At 35.5% G+C, this 23104-nt stretch overlaps 1 protein-coding gene across 1 annotated transcript in view; it reads right to left on the bottom strand.

The window, feature by feature from the left end:
* The window catches only part of LOC132126723 (junction plakoglobin-like), a 25907-nt gene extending 2803 nt beyond the window's left edge, over positions 1-23104 (bottom strand). Inside the window, exons 1-13 of the mRNA XM_059538174.1 lie at positions 22927-23104; positions 8453-8507; positions 7715-7882; positions 6558-6811; positions 6230-6468; positions 5091-5292; positions 4813-4957; positions 4233-4342; positions 3707-4045; positions 3072-3224; positions 967-1086; positions 687-837; positions 413-534 (exon numbers count right to left, since the gene is read on the bottom strand). Of these exons, the coding sequence (XP_059394157.1) occupies positions 413-534; positions 687-837; positions 967-1086; positions 3072-3224; positions 3707-4045; positions 4233-4342; positions 4813-4957; positions 5091-5292; positions 6230-6468; positions 6558-6811; positions 7715-7882; positions 8453-8465 (2016 nt within the window). The 5' untranslated portion in view covers positions 8466-8507; positions 22927-23104. The remainder of the gene's footprint in view (positions 1-412; positions 535-686; positions 838-966; positions 1087-3071; positions 3225-3706; positions 4046-4232; positions 4343-4812; positions 4958-5090; positions 5293-6229; positions 6469-6557; positions 6812-7714; positions 7883-8452; positions 8508-22926) is intronic.

Genomic DNA, 23104 nt, shown 5'->3' with positions numbered 1-23104 from the left:
ATATATAAAGTCAGTATTGTGGGATATAAACTCGCAATTGCGAGAAATAGAGTCAGAATTGCAAAATATATATAGGAGAAATGGAGAAAAGAGACCGGTAACTTTTCTATCTTGCAATTCTGACTTCATTTCCCACAAGTTTGTATCTCACAATTGTGAGAAAATTTTTTAGAATTGCAATATGAAAAGTCACAAATACCTTTTTCATTTTTTTATTCAGTGGAGGATACAGGCTTTGATAGAATTATCCCCAGTTTCCTTATAAAAATATCTTACCATGAACACCATTTTTTAGGATCAGATATAATAAAATGTCTGAATTAAAATGGTTTGCGAATGCAATTTCATGTGCAATGTGTTCAAACAACACACTACTGTAAATAACCTCCACACCACCAGGGGGCAAACTCACCATCTCCCAAGCAGCAGGGTCGTGTTTGAAGAGCGAGTGCGTGAGCTCCACTGATACTCGTTTCTTATAGTCTGGGTTTTTGTCCTCAGAAATTCTGAAGAGAACCGCAGCAGCATAGGTGGCTAAAAGAAACAAAACACCCTTGCACTTAATTCCAAATTATACATCAGTGTTGATGTGAATGCGTAGTTTTTTTATACATTTGATAGAACACATGCACACTAAAGAGTTTTCGAATCTTTTTGCCATATTTGGATGCTTCTCTCGGACTCACCAATCCCTTCGTTGCTGGAGTGAAGGAGCTCCATGAGAGGAGCACTGGCTCCTTCAGAATCAATGATCTCAGCCGACTGTTTGTCCAGAGCCAGTTCACACAAAACTCCAGCTGTCACACGCTTGACGTTATCCAGTGGAGAATACAACAGCTGCAGCGACAGAAAACAGATGTCTATTACAGACTGACTATGTCAGATGGAGGGCAAAGACTGTACAATCCCATTCTTATACACATGTATAAAAACACCCAAAACACAGTGGAAAGATGTAAGAGGTACCTGAACAAACAGAGGAATGGTGTCCATGCTGGCGATGGTGACTTTGTTAACAGGATCTCTGGCCATGATTTGCAGAGCACCAGTGCAGCCCTCCACAATCTCCTCCATTCTCACTCCATCCTAAGAGAAAGAGTGAGAAAAGGACATTTCGTTAATTCATTGACAAAATAGTGGTCTGTACGTTGTATTCTGTAAAAAGAATGGAAATTGTAGAGAATTTTGGTTTTGATTCCTCTCAATGGTTTTAGTTACTTTACAATTCTATTAATGATTTGTTCAGCTGCACGGATGCGCCGTTTTCATTCAAATCAAAGCATAATACATGTAGAAAACATATCCTTGTGTCGCGGCTGACACAGAATAGTGTACACAGTTTGTGTTCAGCGGATGTTCTCCAAAATGGAGCTACCGTGATGTGGAGAGCCTGACGACTAATTGTTGAATAAAGTAATTATTTTTGTTTTCTTCGCATACAAAAGTATTCTCATCGCTTTATAATATTCAGATTGAACCACTGATAGCAGATGGACTATTGTGACAATGACATACTTTTCTGGACCTTGACAGTGTAATTTACTTGGTAGTTTATGGGATAGTAACAGTTATTAATCACAAAATTTTCATTTTGGGGTGGAGTATCCCTTTAATGAATAATATAATTATTTATGAAACATCTTTAACTACATATAATCATATGAACAACTAGTCAGTATATACTGTATATATACAGTACAGACCAAAAGTTTGGAAACATTACTATTTTTAATGTTTTTGAAAGAAGTTTCTTCTGTTCATCAAGCCTGCATTTATTTGATCAAAAATAAAGAAAAAACAGTAATATTGTGAAATATTATTACAACTTAAAATAATAGTTTTCTATTTGAATATACTTTAAAAAAATAATTTATTCCTGTGATGCAAAGCTGAATTTTCAGCATCATTACTCCAGCCTTCAGTGTCACATGTAACATCCAGTCTATCACATGATCATTTAGAAATCATTCTAATATTCTGATTTATTATGAGTGTTGGAAACAGTTCTGCTGTCTAATATATTTGATGAATAAAAGGTTAAAAAGAACTGCATTTATTCAAAATAAAAAAAATTCTAATAATATATATTCTAATAATATATTTTCTTTACTATCACTTTTTATCAATTTAACACATCCTTGCTGAATAAAAGTATTGATTTTATTTAAAAAGAAGAAAGAAAAAAAATTACTGACCCCAAATTACTGACAGTAGTGTATTTTGTTATTACAAAATATTTATATTTTAAAAACATAGCTTTTTTGTTTTTTACTTTTTATTCATCAAAGTATTCTAAAAAAGTATCACATGTTCTGAAAAAATATTAAGCAGCAGAACTGTTTCCAACTTTGATAATGAATCATCATATTAGAATGATTTCTAAAGGATCATGTGATAATGATCCTAAAAATTCAGCTTTGCATCACAGAAATAAATGATAATTTAAAGTATAATAAATTTAAAAAAAAAATATTTTAAATTGTAATAATATATCACAATATTAAATTTTTTTCTGTATTTTTGATCAAATAAATGCAAGGCTTGATGAGCAGAAGAAACTTCTTTCAAAAACATTAAAAATAGTAATGTTTCCAAACTTTTGGTCTGTACTGTATATACACTGATACAAAGTATATATATATATATATATATATATATATATATATATATATATATATATATATATATATATACAACAGTATAAATATATACTGTTTCAAACCTCATTCAGAGGTTGGTGAAAGCTGCACTACAAAGACCCAACTCAAAGAGTATTTCGGCTGGGAATTGGACTACACCGTTGTCATATGTTGTTGATTCACTAAAAGGATTCAAATCATTAGTCATTCATTCAGGAACTGCACTACATGTTATTGCTTTTCTAAAAACCACCGACTCGTTAAGAGTAATACATTCAGGAAATTGACTTCTCTGGTTGAGCTACGTGTTTTAGATTCACCAAAAAGAAATATCATTCATTCAGGAATTGTACTATAGTATATATATATATATATTTTATTTTTTTATTTATTTATTTTTTTACATGTTTTTGACCAGTGAGGAATTCATACCTGGTATGATTGTTGAGCAGATGAACCGTGTTTCTGTGCATCTTGATGAGCTTTCGTAAGCAAAGTGACCAGTTTGGGAATGGCTTCGGCATCTCTCAAAGGAGTCTGATTGGCTGGACACAGTGCCAGGTTACGGATCAGACCAACCACAGCCTGTGATGAAGACAAACTAAGGGTCAGAAATGGTTATACTGCACAACAGGAGAACTACTAACTGAGACGGAGACCGCCTATGATATATCATCCTGGGCCTTGCAAATTTAACCAGTGACCCTGTTACAAAATGAATAAACCTTGATTCAAAATGACATGTTTTTGCACTCTGTGGATTATTAAAAGCTGTTTTACTCTACATATGGACCCTTCACGTATGTCCCCAAAAAACTATTTTTCACTTTGTGTAATGCTTCATCCACACCAACAGGTGTCAGTATGAAGTCCAAAACCACTGTAAAGCAAAAAAGAAATTATGAAAAAATATTTTTTTTTATGATAAAAAAAAAAAAAAATCTAAAAACTTTTACAAATGAATAACAGGTTGATAAAAAGGATATTTTTTTTCTTGGGTAGTTTACAAACCAAACCGCTCACTAAGGCACTAATTTGTCAGTTTTGTCTGTTTTTCTTTCACTTACCTTTATGACTGGCCAGTAGTAGGGCTGATTGAGCAGTTTGACAATAGCTGGGATGCCGTAATACGTTCGAACGGCATTCTGCGCGGCCTCGGCCTCTGGATGCCGGCTGGTCAGGTGACGCAGGGCGCAGACAGCTGGCTCGATCACGTCTTGTTTTGATCCGGCCCTCAGGATGGTGTGAATCAGAGCCTCCACGCCGTTACTCTGGGTCACCTGTGTTTTGTTGCGTGTGTTGTTGCAGGTGAGGTTGGACAGGATGCCTGTGGCACAGGTCAGCATGTTGATGTCATCAGAGGACAGCAGGCCGACCAGCACTTGGAGCAGATTTTCCATACCGTCCTGCAGGGGGCGAGAGAGTGAGCATGTTTTGGTCTGATGCATATTATACATGCAAAGAATTTCCGTTCTTTGCATGTATAATATGAATAAAAAAATAAAATTTAAGTAAAAACAAATTAATAAAAAGAAGACGAAGAAGAAAAAGAGTCTGTGTGAATGACAGATGGTGTTAGATGTATAAACTGACCTGTTTGGTTGCAGCATCTGACAAGTTTCTCAAGGTCCACAGGCAGTTTTGCGTCAGACGCTGACCAGAGCTGTTCTTACTGAGATGCTTACCAAGAGCCTGCATTCCACCTGAGAAAAGATTTTTTTTAAATTATATTTTAAATGTATATTTTTAAATATTTATTAAAACATAAAAAATAAAAAAACCTAACTGTATATTGCCAAAGGAATATTTCTCATTTTAATTTAGTTTAACTTGGCGTACCGAGTAAAAAAAAAATAGTGAAGTAAAAAAAAAAGAAGAAACTATTGATTACTAAAAAAAAAAAAATACTCAAACTTTAACTAAAATGAAAAATTAAATGTAAATATATATATATATATATATATATATATATATATATATATATATACACACACACATATACACATACACACACACAATTAATAATTAAGCCTTTTTGGGCAGAAAGCCACAAAATTTCAGCTATCATTAATATCCATAGTGGATTAGTATAATTAAAAGTAAGTGGGCCTTAAGCAAACTTTTCAAGCACAACTAATTAAACACACTAATAACTATATCCAATTTGACTTACCAGCATCTACAATAGCGGGTTTGTTACTAGGACAGACTGAGAGCACTTTGAGCACACGGCTAGTGGTCCACAGCAGCTTCTCATAGTTACTGGTCCTCATGATGTTCACCAGACCCTCAGGGCCACCGTTAGCCAGGATAATTAGCTGAGAGACAATCACACTGATGTTAACACAACACACCATCAAATTTTAATAAAAACTCAACACATTTTCACAAGAAACAGGAAATCAACAACTAATAGATAAATTTGTCATTTAAAAATATAATAGCAAGCACCTTGCTCTCCTGGTTGCCATAGGAAAGCAGCTGTAGGCAGTCTGTGGTGATGGCCAGAAACTTGTTGTTGCTTTTCTTCAGCAGGGGAACCATCCTCTGCAGACCGTCTGCCAGACGCACCGCCATCTTGGCTCCCTCCTGATGCAGAAGCAGGTTGTGCAGGGTGGTGATGGCATAGAAAAGAACCGAATCCATCGGAGAGCTACAAAAGAAACGGGTTGGATGTTCAGATCAAGTGATTTATTGCTCATTTCCTAATAAATTAAGAATATCATAATAATGTAAAAAAATGTGCAATAAATCAAAAGATTTTAAAATCATTTATTTCAATTAATAGTGTATCAAAAAATAAATAAAAAAAATTGACATTTAATTTTTGCACCTTACTGAAGTATAAATTAAATCTCAATTTACTTTCCAATCAAGCGCTGGAGTAATTTCCTACTAATTAGGAACATCCATGTTTCAAATAATCAAATAATGTACATAAAAGCACACATTTGCAATGAAATGCATCGAATCAAATAAGAGAAATCTGTTGTTATGTGCAATGAATTCATAAATGAATATAGCTCTAATTTAGGGTGACATGAATACAACATGGAAGTCTTATGAATCAAGTTTTTATTTAAATTTTTTACAAAAATTAATTGTTTACCCTATTTTGTCATTATGTTGTTTAAATTAGATTTTTATTTCATCAATAAAATATAAAAAAGGCAGAACATCTGAGCTTGGTATTAAATCATTTTTAATGTTTTTAGACAGATTTTTTGCGCTTACTGAAACATAAATCACTGGTTAATTTCAAATCAAGTGCTAATATTAATTTCATAATAATTAGGAATATCTAAGTATCAAATAAAGTAAATAAAACACTAAAATCACACATTTGTAATGAAAGGCATGCAGTCAACCTGAAATAAACGTGCTGTTGTGTGCAATAGGTGCATACATTAACACAGCTTTAGTTTAGAGTGAACATATACGACATATACGAAAGTTTAATAAATCAGGTTTTATTTTCTCTTAGTTTACCCTAAAAATGAACAGTTTGACATAGCCATTTTTGGAAAAAATGAAACCAATAGTCTAATTCTCAGGTGAGCTAGTCCTTTACTGCAGTGTGCCTCTCTCACCTCAGCATGCGCACCAGAGCGGGAATGCCTCCTGATTTGAAGATGGCGAGCAGCCCCTCGCGCTGGTGTGAAAGGTTGTGCAGGATGCTGGCTGTGGCGCGGGTCGTCTCCATGTCAGACGTGTTCTGCATGGCTCTCACGACAGCGGCCACCATCTGCGGGGACTGCATCAGAGCCCGGCGGGACGCATCCTTGCGGGTCAGCTGGTTCACGATCATTGCTGCCTTATTCACCACGACCTGAAGCCAAGAGAGAGGGTCAGAGGTCAGGACATGAAGATACTATAGAAAAAGCAGAGACTGAATATTGGACACGAGCAGCGAGGTACCTGGTCCTCATCGTTGAGGAGTTTGGTGAGCTCTGGAATGGCACGGGTGGCGAGTTCGGCGTCGTCCTGGTAGTTGATGAGATGAATGATGGCGGCTTTGAGCTGCTGAGACGGTTCGGCCAGCTTCTGTACATTGGTCTGCTGGGACGGATCCATCTGTGTGGAAAGGACGGCCGTTCCCTCCATCACTGTCTCAGGAAACATGGCCGCTCGTATGCGCTGGGTCCGAGTCATGTTATATTGAGACTCCACGTCTACAGGAGAGAGTGAACTATAGTTTAGAGAACTGTAAACTAACTTGTTTTCAAGTTTCTATGCTTATTTTGATGGAAAAGAATTTGAAATAAATCACCATACTGTGGATCCCGGCAAAGGCAATTGGTAGAAATGATAAGAGAAAACTTGCTACATAATAGTCTTGATGTACAGTATACAATAAACCATATTTTAATCATGAACAATAAACATGAACACATGAACATAAACAATTTCTGCTTGATCATTGCCTGTGATGTTTGCTGATTATTTATACTTAATGTTTTTTTTTATTTGGCATCTGCATTATCTTGCATTGGCAACAGGCCTCCACAGGCTTTCATGGGTGCGGGTTGCCAGATGACAAGAGTTTAAATCCCCCAATCAGAGTTTCTCTCTTAAAGGGTAAGCTTACCCAAAAATACAAATTCTGTCATTAATTACTCATTCCAAACTTGTAAGATGTCCTAAGTTTCTGGCCCTTGAACATGGTAGTTGTTGCTGTCTACAGAGGGTCAGAAGCTCTCGGATTTTATAAAAAAATATCTTGTGTTTCAAAAATGAACGAAGGTCTTACAGGTTTGGAACGGCATGAGGGTAAGTAATTTATAACTGAATCTTCTAACCAGGAAACCATGCACACACGCTAACTGCAATTCGGAAAAAGTGCAGTTGAGCTGACAAAACCACCAGACATTAAAGTCAAAGTTTAGAGATCTTAGAGATATTCTGCTTAAATAAAAGTGTAATAGAGCCAGTCTGTTGTTGTTTTTTTCATGTGACTGTTGCGCTGCGTACTGTGACCAAATCTTCTTGTTCTGATGAAATGTAACAATCTTAAATGGCAATAATCATGATAAATAATCATGATAAACTGTTCCAGTTCGTGACAGGTTTTTCACCTGCAGGGTTCTCTGTGAATGTGGCGCTGTAGGTGAATTTCTTGCTGCTGTACTCTGTTCCATCTTCATCTGAGCGAACCGTAGCGGCTCCTGACTGGATGCCTGAATCTGTCCCATAATACGACTGCTGCCACTCTGTGACCTTCATTGATCCTGGGGCTTCTGCCACTGATACACACATATACAACAGCAGTTTCAATTGATCTGTTGCCTCCGGTTCATCAAAACACCCAATGAACACTCACTTACATGGTGGACAGATGACCTCAAAGCTATTAAACATGCATTACAAAGCACAAAAATCCAACTCATAAAGAACTGTTAAAACTGATTGGGCATTTCATTAGTATTAACAGTTTTAACACTATTTTAGAGATTTTTAGACAATATTAAATATCAGTTATTTAGTTGTGCATGTAAATTTTCCTTTATTTTTAGCCTTTTTTTGCCATCAACTAATGCTCAATTTAAATGCATCTTTAAGGTATTAAGTAAATAATACAGTGGAGTAAATAAATGCAAATGAATAAAATGTATATCCACTTACAGCATACGTACAGCAAATAAAGTTACGCCTTCAATGTTTTATTTCTTTCATTTTCTCTTTCACATAAAATGATCAATACAAATAGATTCAAATCCTCACCATTTAGTGATTATCGGTCATAACATGAGAATATGAACTGGATTAAGTGCATCACAAAGAGTTTTAATAATGTGACAATAGCATCTACTTACTGTGCATTTCCATTTTGGCTTCCTGGACTCAAACCAAACAGTCCAAAAGTAAAACCTGTAAAACGAGAAAAAAAACACATATTAAAACTGACTTGTGTCAATCATTGTACCAAACATTAAAACTGTAATTAAGACCTCCTGTGATCTGTTATTGGTCAGCAGGACAAAACAGCATTATAAACTGAAGTTCAAACAAACACATGCAATCGAAACTGGTGCAAAGGATCATGGGAGAGGAGGGCGGGCGGCAGTGATGGGGAAATGTCAGTGGTAGTTTTTGACCCTTGGCTTCTCAAACAAGGTGTGTGAGCTAATGCTTGATTGCAAGCACAACAACCTCACAAAACTGGCTCTGCGTGTTTCAACATTCACACACCCCTACACACCAAACCTTCTTCTTTGTCCAGCTCTCACACATTTAAACACACAACTACACTGTCCAGTTCAGACAAACGCTCTATATTGGACAAGTATGTTTCTTAAAATCCATTCAGAAGTTAAAATGAGGACCTTGTTCTCAAAATAAGCAAGACAGACTGAATGAATCACTTTTTCTCCTTTCACTTTTATCTGCACCTTGGAGTCTCTTGACTTCACTTGAACTCCTCCTCATATGTTATCAATTATTTCTCTCCAACCCTCCTCAGGTAATCTACAGTACATCCTCCATTTCTCTTGCTCTTTTTATAGTACATTCTGACTGTGTCCAACCAAAACCTTTGAACCCCACAGGAGAAGAAGAGCATTTATCAGACAGGTTAATATAGATTCTCGCATTTTTATTCAAATTTCTATTTGATATGGTATAAACATTTGATCAACACTTGCCCATATAAATGTGCCCCCATAAAACAGACATAAATCATCAGATTTATTCCTATTCCTGTGTTACATGCAAATATCTGCTTGGGAGGAGTTAAAAAAAAAAAAACAGATGCCTTTACTCTTGGTCGAGTCAGGTCTTGTATGCACCTCAAACAACCTTCTCAAGTAGTTTGATTAGATCTAGAATGTGTCTTGAAGGGTATTTGCACTCTTTTTTTTTACGTGACTCGATAGCTATGATACATAAAATGACCAAGTGTAAATAAAAAACACAGAGAGGAGAGATCAAAATTTTTGATGTTCAACCAATAATTATTGTGATTATAAATTATTATCGGTATTATCGGTAAATATTATTTCAGAGTAACCGGATAATAGCATTTAGCATTTAACAAAAACAAAAATGGCATAATATGATGCATTTATTTTTATATAAGTAGTAATAAATATAGTTTATGATTTTCCAGTTAAGCCAATAAAAAAGCCTAACTTCATATTCATTATTTGAAAAAAATTATCATATGTAATTATATTTTTATTTGTACATTTTTATTTATTTGTTTATCTTTAATAAATAAAGTTTATTATTTTCTGGTTAAATGGATAAAAAAAAATCATAATAAAAAACGTTATGCTCAGCAGTTAAAATAAAAAAATAATTTATATTTTTACTATATTGTTTTTTCCTGTTTAGTGTTTATTGTCTGATTAAGTGAATAAAAAGCCTAAATTTATACTATATATATATATATATATATATATATATATATATATATTTTATAAAAAAAATATATATATATACATGTATAAGCTGTAATAGATAAATATTAATTATAAAACATTTTTAAAGCAGCAGAATAATTCTGATAGAAAGTATAATAACAATAAATAAAAACAAAAAGCACAAAAACACTATTTGTTTATTGCTAATAAGCAAAAAAGACCTGACATGGGCATCCCAGCACTCATGACAGCTGTTTTATTCTGCTTATATTCCTAAAAGAGGTGGAACCTATCAAGGACTGGCCTCATGAAATAATAACCTGATTGGTTTATTAGAGCAGCCAATGAACACCAGTAAAAAAAATTAATTCTAAAACATTAGTATGAATTAACAACGCACCTAAAATGCACAGTGAAGTAGTTTCATGGATTCAATTCCAATAAACTTTTCAAAATGCACGTAATCGGAGGCTTGACATTTCCCGACCAGCAGGAAGCCTGGCCACAGCCCTACAAACAATCATGTAATGAAATGAAAGTTTTACACGCCTCTGAAAAATACATGTGCCACACTTTACAGAACATCATGAGAACAGCCTGAACACATATTTTGAATGCTTTGCATGTTGCCACTTGAAGAGAGTGTGAACACACACACACACACACACACACACACACACACAAACACACACAAACACACACATACATGTAGCTGTGCTGCCACGAAGAACAGAGTTTTTTAGCAAACATTTTTTCTAAACCGCACAACAGCAATACTAGGCAGATGTCAGTTGGTTTGTAAAGCTTGTGGTAATTTATTCTTGCCAAAATGTGCCTAGCGCCGACACAAACAGTCTTTTCGTGTTACTACACATCATTGAAATGGTTCTTTAGAGTTAGTTTTACTTCAAGGTCATAGTAAGAGGTTTTGCATATAGCTAAAGATCCTGTGTTTTTAACTCCCTTCACATCAGGACACACCTAACTGGGTGTAACCAAGTCAAAAACCTGTCAAAACACGTAAAACGCAACACGCAGCGAGTCCCGCCAGCCCTGCAGGTGAACGATAGCAAGTGTCTGTGTGAACACATGGGTGTGGGTGTTTTCTCAAGCTCCCAGTCTAGTGAACTAAACAATCACATCTACACACCCACTTGGGTACTTTAATGAAACACTCAATAAAACATAGCAGACTATGACAGATTAGGCGAGATGGCATTTGCGATCAACTTTACACCTTACTGATTTTGGTCGCGGACCAAACAATTCCAGTTGGTCTTAGTGCATACCTGCAGGCAGACACTAGGTCTGTTTTAAAGGGTGAGGTCAATCACACAATTAGTGACACACTCGGATGACACTACATGAAAAATCAGACAGATTTACATCTGAAAGAACCTGAGATATGACTAAGACCAGAAGTGGGCTCTTGACTTGAGGCAGTAAGCAACCACCCAGCAGACTCGGGACTCGGGACTGCAATTACGTATGAAACCAGACTCTGGAATTTGGAAACTGGTTGAACTGGTTTTTTTTTCAGAGTACAGCAACCACTAGCAATTTTGAGCTTTTCCACAAAACTTTCATGGCAATATGTTGAACATGCAATATGTCAAACAGAACCTCTGCTTTTAAACAACAACAACAACTAAAGTTAGTATTATTATAGACCTTATGCATCAGAGAATCAATTGCGCAGACATTTCGTTTTCAAACATGCATTAGTTCAGCAGCTCTCTAGCAGGGTTCGTCAACAGGTGCATCATCAGAAAGCAACATTGACTTACATCGTGTCTACATCGGACTACAATATAACTTATTAAAATCAGTGATGCTGTTACACTGGATGCGACCCAGCTGACTCGTTCTATTTATGACGTGCTGACACAAAGTTCAAATGATTTGCAATGCTTTGTCGCGTCCAGTGTAGATATACAATGTGACAGCCAAAATTTTCCTTCCTGTGTTATGGATGTTGGTTCGCAGTGAGTTCACAGTTTTAATGTAAGTTTGCTTTAGCCTAATTTATTTTCAAATCTGAGGTAAAATATCTATTGTTGCTTTCACTATGGCTACAAAGATCACGCAAAATAATATTCTAAGTCACATTAGACACTTTTAACATTAAATAAAGCACATAATCTGAGATTATCATTGTCATATTTTGTATGTTGTTCCTGCCGCGATGTCGCAGAAAATAAAAAACATTTCTAAAATAGAATTCCGTGTCGTTTATTGCTGTCGCGAGTGGTTAGGACAAAAACTACATGGATAAGATACTTTTTATCACGTCACGTCTGATTGGGATACATGGTGTTATAGATTGATCCCTCCAAAAAATCTAAGTATAAAATTATTAATGTTAACAGATCTAATAATAACTATTAGGGAAAATTAGGGAAAGTGGAGAGAAGAGACACAGTCTGGAGATGAGCAGGAACAGTTGATTTGCATGGCAGACATGGAGATCCAGATTTTTTGTTTGTTCATTTGTTTTTAATATTCAACAGGCAAAGTTTTTCTGTACCTAGGCTAAATGCAAAAATATTCATAACTGTTTGAATAAAACAGACTACTGGGGGAAAAAATTTAATTTTATTAATTTTATGCATTTAGCAGACGCTTTTATCCAAAGTGACTTACAGTACATTCAGGCTATCAGCTCAATAGCATCACTAAAGAAGAGAAATTAGCTAGTGAAGTAGTTTATTATTATAGAGTTACCAAACATTATCATTATGTGCAGTGTGAGAGGGAAATGATTGATGAACCACTGATACACTGCTGATATGAGGTGTGTACTGTAGTCTCTACTTTGGACTTCACTCACAGTCTGGATAATGAGTAGTTAATGAGTACATGTTTATTACTGTGCATCTGATTTCACACTGAGAAAAGCAAGCAAGGAATGTCACACGGTGTTCAGAATAATCACCCTCCCCCACCCTGCCCTGCTCCACCTACTGTCCCCGCCTAATGGACCCAGCGCGTCCGACAGCTTACGAGGCTGGGATCTGTTTGACTCACGCTGTGAGGAATCAGAACAGGTTGTGGATATGACACATCCCAGAGCTGATTCCCAAAACTCTAATCCTAGTGTGACATTCCACATTAGTCCAATGTGTGCTTACTGTGCTACACTACTCTCCCAAACACTTTCTCTAATACACACCCTCTCAATGACTTTCTGTTATGTACTGACATATAGCTACATGTCAACACTTGATTCTGGTGTATTTTTACCAATAGTCTGTTTCATTAACCTTTTTATATTATTAATATATTAGAGTCTTATATATATATATATATATATATATATATATATATATATATATATATATATATATATATATATATATATATATATATATATATATATATATATATATATATATATATATATATAAATGAAGCAAACCAACTATTTAAAAAAAAGTACAATTTGATTTAAAAAAAAATAAAATAAAACAGTATTTTAAAATTTTGTCACGTGTGGTACTGAAATTGAAGCATTCCAAATTAAATAATTAAATCAGAACATTGGAATGCACCAATTTTAAAATTGTGTGCAATAAGAATAAGTTGATAGTTATCTTCATGTTGTGGGTGATAAACCAATTTAATGATAATAAAATGCTAAACCGTAAATTAAAAATAAAATAGTAAAAACTAAAATAAATAGCTTAAAATGTTAAAAGTAAATTTGCCATTTGCCAAGAAATTGCATTTTCATGTAAAAATTATGCCAATTATCTTTATCGTTAATCGTAATTATCAATTTAATTTACAACTTCAAAAATAATTAAGTGCATGAGTTAAAAAGTAGAAAAAACACAGTATCTGGACAAATTAAGAAACTTTCAACTTGTTTGCAGAACCCGTTATCCTTTTTAGCTTATGTGCACAAAATCACTTTGTTTCTCTCAATCAGTCACATTTTCCCGTCTCGCTCTCACATGACCTGACAGCTAAAGAATGTCAGAATCAGATGTGCTGATGATGCTCTTTCACAGAACAATACTGAGGACTGACAGTGCAGTCGCCATGATCTCGCTCTCACTGCCCTGCCCTCGGGACACACAGGGAGTGCCGCTGATTAACTCAGGTGTGTGAGGTCTTCTGCTCCAAGATAACCTCTTTTATGATATATGATAAGGCTTTTCAATAGTGTCGCAGAATTGATAACATATACATCAATGATATGATGTTCTATTTATGCATTCCAAAATTAATTAATGCAATATGCAAAGATTTAAATCTATTGATATTAATTTCTATACTAATAAAATCTACATACATGCATTTTATGCATATTGGATTTATCTTCTTTTATTGTACATTATAAAATTGATGTCATTTTGAATATTTTTGTTATATTAATTATGGTATTTTTTTCTTGTGTTGTTGCTTATTGTAATGCTTCTTATTGTAAAGGTATTATAAAAATTTATTTTAATATATATATATATATAAATTTATTTTAATATATATATATATATAAATTTATTTTAATATATATATATATATATATATATATATATATATATATATATATATATATAGATAGATAGTACAGACCAAAAGTTTGGACACACCTTCTCATTCAAAGAGTTTTCTTTATTTTCATGACTATGAAAATTGTAGATTCACACTGAAGGAATCAAAACTATGAATTAACACATGTGGAATTATATATGGAATTATATACATAACAAAAAAGTGTGAAACAACTGAAAATATGTCATATTGTAGGTTCTTCAAAGTAGCCACCTTTTGCTTTGATTACTGCTTTGCACACTCTTGGCATTCTCTTGATGAGCTTCAAGAGGTAGTCACCTGAAATGGTCTTCCAACAGTCTTGAAGGCGTTCCCCGAGAGATGCTTAGCACTTGTTGGCCCTTTTGCCTTCTGTCTGCGGTCCAGCTCACCCCTAAACCATCTCGATTGGGTTCAGGTCCGGTGACTGTGGAGGCCAGGTCATCTGGCGCAGCACCCCATCACTCTCCTTCTTGGTCAAATAGCCCTTGATGCCTTCAGTGTGACTCTACAATTTTCATATTCATGAAAATAAAGAAAACTCTTTGAATGAGAAGGTGTGTCCAAACGTTTGGTCTGTACTGTATATATATATATCTTTTTTTCTTTAAAGTAAAAAATATCTGGGTGTGATGTAAATGTATTTGACAATCTTTTTTTATTATCATATCACAATAATAATATAATAGTATTACTATACTACTATTTCTTTAGAAAATCCTTTAACAAAACTGTGTCTCTGCTTATTAACGTTTAACTAAGTTTTACTAACTAAGTAAAGTTTTGAGCACAAAATCATTATAACAAATTTCAAGTGTTGTGCATTCAAATGGGGGGGGGGGCAGTAACAGGAAGTGGCAGAGTCGTCAGTAAGGCTCTTAAAATTCCAAACTTTCCTTCCAAAATTTAAAACTTATGTATTTGAGGTGCAAAAGAATTCATAGACGTTTTGGAGCCATTAAATAAAAAATGTCTCTTTAACAAAGCTGAATTCAAGTTTTTCAAAATCATCTGACACCAACATTCATATTCTGCTTTACTAGGAAGATAAACATCGAATATAACGTTCATCATAATATCACAGTATACCCAGGCTGCGGTCAGGCTTTATTTTTACAGTGACCATAATGAGCCATTACCACATTTACATTTGAATTACTGCCAGAAAGCAGCCATTTTGGTTTTAGAGTCAGTCTCCGGAGATTATAGTGCTTCTATGCCTCACAGCTTTAATTCAGTAGTATGAAATCCAAAGCCACCCACACACACACACACACACACACACACACACACACACACAGACACACACACACACCGTTAATGACTTTGTGACCTGAATGCTACCAGCTGAGCCCATACTGCTAAGAGCCTGCTGTGTCTGAGATCTCCCCAGACGCTCAGCTTGCTTCCGCTAAGGACAGCAAGTGGGCGAGCAGGTGGTCTGCACTGGCTCGGGCCCGCGGATTTCTCTAACCACAGAAATGCACACACAGGCCTCTCAAAATGGAGATCCATCAACCTGCACATGCAATTACACAGTAATCATAGGAAGTCAAATGAACTCAGCGAGTTATAATGTACCTTTCTGACTACAGCTGCGCACCCTCGAAATAATGGATAGCTATTAGAGAGGACATTTGCAAGGAATATAATGAAATTGAACAATTTGTCCAACGTCAACATCATTCATCCTACTACAGAAATTTACTACACAATAATATATAGCTTTTATAGCTTTGCTAATGCATTTGCTAATTGCTATGTGGTTGAATCAGAAAAACAGATAAAGAGGATCTCAAGGTACATGCAGGAGTGTAAATTTGAAGAAGATCAGAAAGATAAGAAGGAGCTAGACTATTAAGAGCTTTGTAGGTAAGAAGCAACATTTTGAAGTTGACACGATATTTGACCGCAAGCCAATGCAGATGGCAAAGAACAAGTGAAATATGCTTTACATGAGGGGATCTAGTAATAATTTGTGTAGATGAATTCTGTACCAACTACAGCTTATGTAAGAGTTTTGAAGGAAGACCAAAAAGCAAAGAATTACAATAATCTAGACGTGACATAACCAAGGAATGCACACGGATACCTTGTGGCCAATCAACACAAAACTCATGTTGCACAGCACTGCAGTAAAACATGCATCTTGTAAGGTAACTATGAGACAAACACATAATCACGGTTAGTTCGCAGGAGAAGGTAAATTCCTCTTAAAACAGTTGATGTGTGCGATATCCATGCATGTATGGACAGGTTACAATATTTCAGCCTCAAGCTAAACCATTAGCAGCACCATTAAATGACATGTACTTCTAGGGAAGAAAATTATTACAACAAATATACATATTAGAAATACACTTAACTGCACATCTTCAAAGCTACTTGTCATAAATTGATCATAAACAATAACTTTAACGTTTTAAATTGTTCGTTAACATCCTTGCTGTGAAGGGGCTCTAAAAGAAGTTTGTAGTCATCTTAAAAGTCAAAAATAATCATTTTTCCATACAACCCGTTTAATGGGTTAGCATGCTAATCAAAGTATTGTGGCTAAAATTTTAAAACTAAAAGATCTAGACTACTTAGTTGGCTGTTTTTAATTCTTAATGCATAAATGCATGAAGCAATTTCAAGGACAATTTGCACATTTGAAACAATCCAGTTTTGCCATAGACAATCTGCAAATCTGTGTTAATGATACAAAGCTGCAGATGCTCCATACTGTTGCACTTACATGGTTTAAAAGCTAAATGGTGGGCATTTGGTCATGGGTGTCACTTGCCATAAGTGCTTAGATTAACACAGAGGAAGAGACAGGGCATTAGCAAATGCTGTCGGTCTGCTCGCCGCATCCTCGCATCTCCATTCAGTTTGATGTGATGGACTGAGAGATACACCATAGGAGCAGGGAGTACGTCTAATTTCAAGAATCATGTACATATTCTAACATCCACTATCCCATAATCCCTCTTCTGTTTTAGGCTGGCTGAGATGAAAGAGGTCATTCCATCTGAATGGAGCGGCTGACTGAATGTGGGCAGCTGTGTGACTGCCTGTGGCTTGATGGACCAACAGTAACAATTCGTATTATTGTAAGACTCTTCTCGTCTGAGTCATTAGCAAAGGCTCTTAACGGTAAGTGGGGCGTTATCTGAGACCAAATCAGCGTTTGACATCTTACCAGCATTCTGAGGGCTAAGTTTCAACATCTGCCCCTCCTGGTTTTTGAAACGCATCATTTTAAATAGAATAAAGCCAAATCATCAGAGTATCTGTGGTTATCATAAATGTCGTCATTTGAGCCTATTGTGCCATTCCTTCCCCAGAATGAAGGGAAGCTACTTCATCATAGGTATGCATGAGTTTGTAGAGCACAACTGAGCCAATGTGACAGTTGTTGAATATTTCATCGATCGGAGATGTCCTGGAGGAAACCTGGCTGGTTCTGCATATATCTGGAAAGTTATCTGGAGGAACGCCACAGTATTCTAGAGAGAGTAACTCAGGAAGACAACCTGATTAATGTTTGACAGGAGAAGAGATTGAATTAGACTACTGCGTTATGAAGAGACTAGGCTTGAACTAGAAAAGAAACAGAAACTAGGCTTTATATAAAGATGCACAATGTAACTAGACCATAATGGTTACTGGCTTTTTTATTATTTTATTTTACAAATCTGATGCACAATTAAAGATCATTTTTTATTAAATGCTAACAATTTATTCATTTAATATCTTTATTACCAAACCTCAAAATGAATATGTTGTGATGCAAATTCAATTACTGCCACAAATTAATTTAATCAGCCTGAATATATATATATATATATATATATATATATATATATATATATACACACACATAATTTACAAAGACTGTAAATGGTATATTTAACATACCACTAAATGAAAATCCATATTCCATAATGTACATTAAAATGTTGTGACGCAAATTTACTTAGCATTCATTATGATTGATTATAGTTAGCATTTTTTTCATGAAACAATTTATTAAAACAAATCAGTGCATATAATAGATTTTAATCAAAATTTTAACTAATCACTGTCAACCATTTATTGGGTTTTGTCTAAAACATTATACTTAATCAGCTTTTCGGTATCAGCCTGCATTTTAATAGCGGTTTGTCCTTAATTATTATAATACAACTATAATATTCTTAACCCTTTAGGGGTTGTGACTCGCTGGTACACTACTGTTATCTACTAAACTCTAAAGTTCTGTTCATCTTTCACTCAGGTCACCTACAGGAGTCAAATGCACCATTACAAAGCTATGGGAATGTTCTTTACTACCAAACAGAATTAAACGGAGGCCCTGATTATTAATCACCCTGAGATTGTCTGTCTCTGGTGTGCGAACATTCCCTGAATGGCTCCTTTCTCCACCTCTCCCTGGTTCCGCTACACCTCCCTCGCCCTGATTTAAGGAGTGGAGATGCTCTGTCCTGATGAGACATGCCCAAACCCTCCCACAACATTTGACTCATGTTGAGCAAAGCTGCTCCCTACTTCACATGAACAGTGGTCTTGATACAGAATCGTGTTACATGTCATTTTTATATATTTATCACACCCAGAACATCACCCAAATCCTTTATTAAGCCGATCAAATCACACACAATTTGCACATTTAGAACTTCCCTTTTAGGCTTTGCAACTTCCTTCTTCTAGTGACTAGCACAGGAACATTCAATTACTCATGTTATAAGTTTAAAACTCACTATGTATGTCCAGATATAATGGTCTGAGGTTAGTTTTATACTGTGTGTAATTTGACTCCTCAAATTCCAATCTCCACTTTGTAAAAATCAAAGGGGAGGGGATAGAGGGTCTATTATGCTCCTTTGTGACTGCTCAGTGTTAATTCAGTCGTCTGTGCTGGTGTCGGACTGTTTACTGACATCTGAGGAGAGCTTTGTTAATATTGCATGAGAGCGGAGCTGACCGCACAGAGTATGGAAAAGATAGCAGTGTGTAAAAAGATCTTAGAGAGGTAATTAAGTGCAAAACATTCTTGAGTTATACCAATGCTACTCAATGATCCAGGCAGAGTACTAAGACTGATTCACACCAAAAACAATACCAGAATCTTAGGATAACTATATTAGTGTCTACACTACACTACACTGTTTATCATACACACAGGCTGCAGTTTTGTCCTCTGCCACTTGAAATGCTTTCAATTCAAATGGAAGTGTTCCCGTGTCATTATCTTTATAGTTGTGTGGTGGACGTCCCAATTTTCATACAATTATGATTGTTTAAACTTCAAAGAGTCATGCAGGCATGACATTTTTACTGGCCAAAACCCAGAAGCATGTTAACATTAGCACTTCCAGTTTCATTGTCCTCCAGAAATCAATGGATTTTTTGTTAAATGCCTGAAATAAGGTCTGTGGTAACACAAGCTCAAGATATTTTTCACGTGTTATTCTACGACATAAAATATATTTATTAAAGCTTTTACGTGTCTGGAAAAAAGGCTGTTGCTAACAAGAGGCTAAATGGGACTACAGATGCAGTCGTGACATTAATTGTCATTACAAACCGGTTAACTAATTTACTAACTAGTCCACTTTTATAGCCTCATAGTTTTTAGAATCTCACTCATGGAAACTCTTCTGAGGAAAACTATCAGTGAAAATCTTCTTAAAGACTGAAAGTTCATGTGATGATGTGGTTCGTTTATAGTCAAAGATTGTAGTCGACTTATTTAGGCTTCAAATTTCACAAAGGTTATTATCATATCGAACAAAATGTTTACTTTTTTCAGCAATATGCTAAATTCTGGGTTTATCCATAGAATAACATCATCACTGCAGCACTCTAAAGTTATCTTTGGTGTGAACAGCCCTCTACATCGAGTATAAACAAGGTTTATAACACAATTAACCTCAAAAAGTCCTGAAGAACAACTGGCCTGGCCCTGTACAGATTATGAAACCATTAGACCATCTTATCCATCTCAGCCAGCTGGTCATTCACCACAGATTTCATATAGCTACAGATCTCACTCCACGTTCATTAAAGATACATTTCACATTAGGGATTACAAATATGGAGAGAGGGTGTAAAGGAACACTCTGTGACGCATATGCTGAGACTACAGCTATAAAATGCTACAGACATGAATTATCCGAAAGGTAGAGAGAGAAAAAGATTTTAATTGATTTAATAATACTGTAAAATACAAGCAAATAGAGATTCTGAGTGAACGGTGCTTATGGGTAATCTCTTTTGCCCCCTCTCAAAGTGTATTTATGAAGAGGGGATCACGCTGCCCCTTGCTGTCCTAATGTAGGACAATATCAGGGATTTGTGCTCAAATGCTGTAAATCTCATCCTAAAACCAATGGCAGTCAGTCAGTAAAGCAAGCAGCTGGCCTCTGACTGCACTATTAATGCGCACAACTCAGGAACTCCCACAAAGAGCAAATCCCATATCCTGTCTTTGTTAAGATCTACTACAACTGACCCATCAAAATATACATAAATAGATTGTCATATGGTCCTTCGTCTGGCCATATTTCTTTCGGATTCTGTTCGTGAGAAAAAAAAAAAAACTGTGTTCTTGTCTCACAATCATCCTTTTACTGTGTGGCAGTAGGGCTTGCTGATGCCATCCAAAATCCAAATGAAATTTAACTGGGCCAAAACCACTGGCTAAACCCATGTCATTAAATTAAGTGGAATTTAGTTGCTTCTTTAAGAGATAAACCACTCACAGAAGACATGGTTTTTTGATTCCTTGCTAACCAGACAAACAGGAAAGGGTGTACCATAAGGAACATTGCTTCCTTTGAGGCAGATTAAGCACATTATTTCTTTGACACTTTGTAAACACTCAAAATGACTTACTAAAGTAGAAACTCAATTACAAGATGAATCTGATTGTGTATCGTATATTTTCAGATTGAGAGCACTAAAGATAAGTCAGCTATTCAGCCTTGCTCACAGTTGGGAGGTAAATAAAACATGGTACAGCCCCACCCAGACACATGCACTCACGTAAGACCCTACTAACAACGCCAAAGACAGAGGTATGATAACTTATGAATTAGACATGTTAAAGTAACTAGTTTGGTTTACATATTTCTTCACATTTGACTACACCAGGCTCTATAACACACTTTAGTGTGAATTCACTATTCACTGAACAACCTGCAAGGTGTTACAGGTGTGGCAACAGACCAGAATTCATAACATGCTGGGTTTTTGCCAAAACCAGTGGTTATATAATCAACAGTACACATCAAAATCAACATTTTATGCTTTGTATAATAAAACAAAATAATCAGATACAAAATCCCATAAGAGAAATACTGGTCTCTTAAAGAGATAGTTCTCCCATAATTTATATCCTATGGATGACCATATACGTTTCACACATAATACACTAATAAATTGTTTTTGAAATACAAAAGTTAGACAGAAATTGTCTTTGCATGAAGAAAAGAGCAACAGCTGCTCTATCGCTGTCTGTATTGGTAAAATTCATCCATTGGTAAAATGTATGTAGTCATTTTTTATCATATATTTATACATTTAAAAATAAAAAAGTTTGTATTTTGTTTAAAATGTTGGTTGGTTGACGCTTAGCTTACATGCGCTAGAGTTAGACGAAGCCACTGAGAACAGAAAATTATTTAGAAAATTTGACCCCCCCCCCCATCTTCCATCTTGAAATTAACACACTGCTGCCAACTTCCATCACCAAAGCAAATTTATTTCCTATTTTGTCCATATTTAAGACAACCGAGATTGTCATCTCCCTTTGTATTCCACATAAGAAACACAGTCCTACAGGTTTGAAGCATGAGAGTGAGTAAATAATAATAGAACCACTGTATGAACTATTCCTTTAATTCTATTGCATGTAGGCTACATACATTTTTTTATTTATTATTTACTTACAGGCCTATTAGGTATGTTTAATGTCAAAAGTTGACATTTGCGAATCTGCGGGGGTTATTGCTTGGATTTCTTTGTTGGGAGTGTAAAAACACACCCGCCTAACTTATATAGCCTACGTTACAGCTGAGTGTTTATACAAACTACGACTAAAGTACGATCATGTAGCGAAATAAATGCATTTAAAGTTCGGATCAGCTGAAACCAGACACACGGAAGTGAGAACGAGTATCGCACAGGTAGGTAAACCAACACCGATAACCCAGAGCACCACAATACTACGCCACTTTCCCAAGAGATCTATCCGCGAATTTTAATGGCTGCTTTTTGTATGGTCTATGTTGGATAAAAACAATTAAATAATAATAATTAAAAAAAACGGATAACGTTTAACTAACAACGAATACACGAAAACACAATGCTGCCTTATTTAATACACAAATATAAAAATGTACCTTTAAACGCTCGTCTCCAAACACTGCTGCTGACAGCGATCCAAGAGTCTTTTAGTTTTCCCCAGCGCACAGAGTTCCAGAGAGAGCGACACTTTCTCTCGCATTCAGATGAGGGTGAACAATGTGCTTTGGGGAGAGAGGGCAAAGTCTCCTCCAGAGCTCCGCCCCCGATACTACA

This window comes from Carassius carassius, chromosome 44 (genome assembly GCF_963082965.1).
Source record: "Carassius carassius chromosome 44, fCarCar2.1, whole genome shotgun sequence".
In the NCBI taxonomy this organism is placed as follows: domain Eukaryota; kingdom Metazoa; phylum Chordata; class Actinopteri; order Cypriniformes; family Cyprinidae; genus Carassius; species Carassius carassius.
This window is presented reverse-complemented; position numbering and strand designations above follow the sequence as displayed.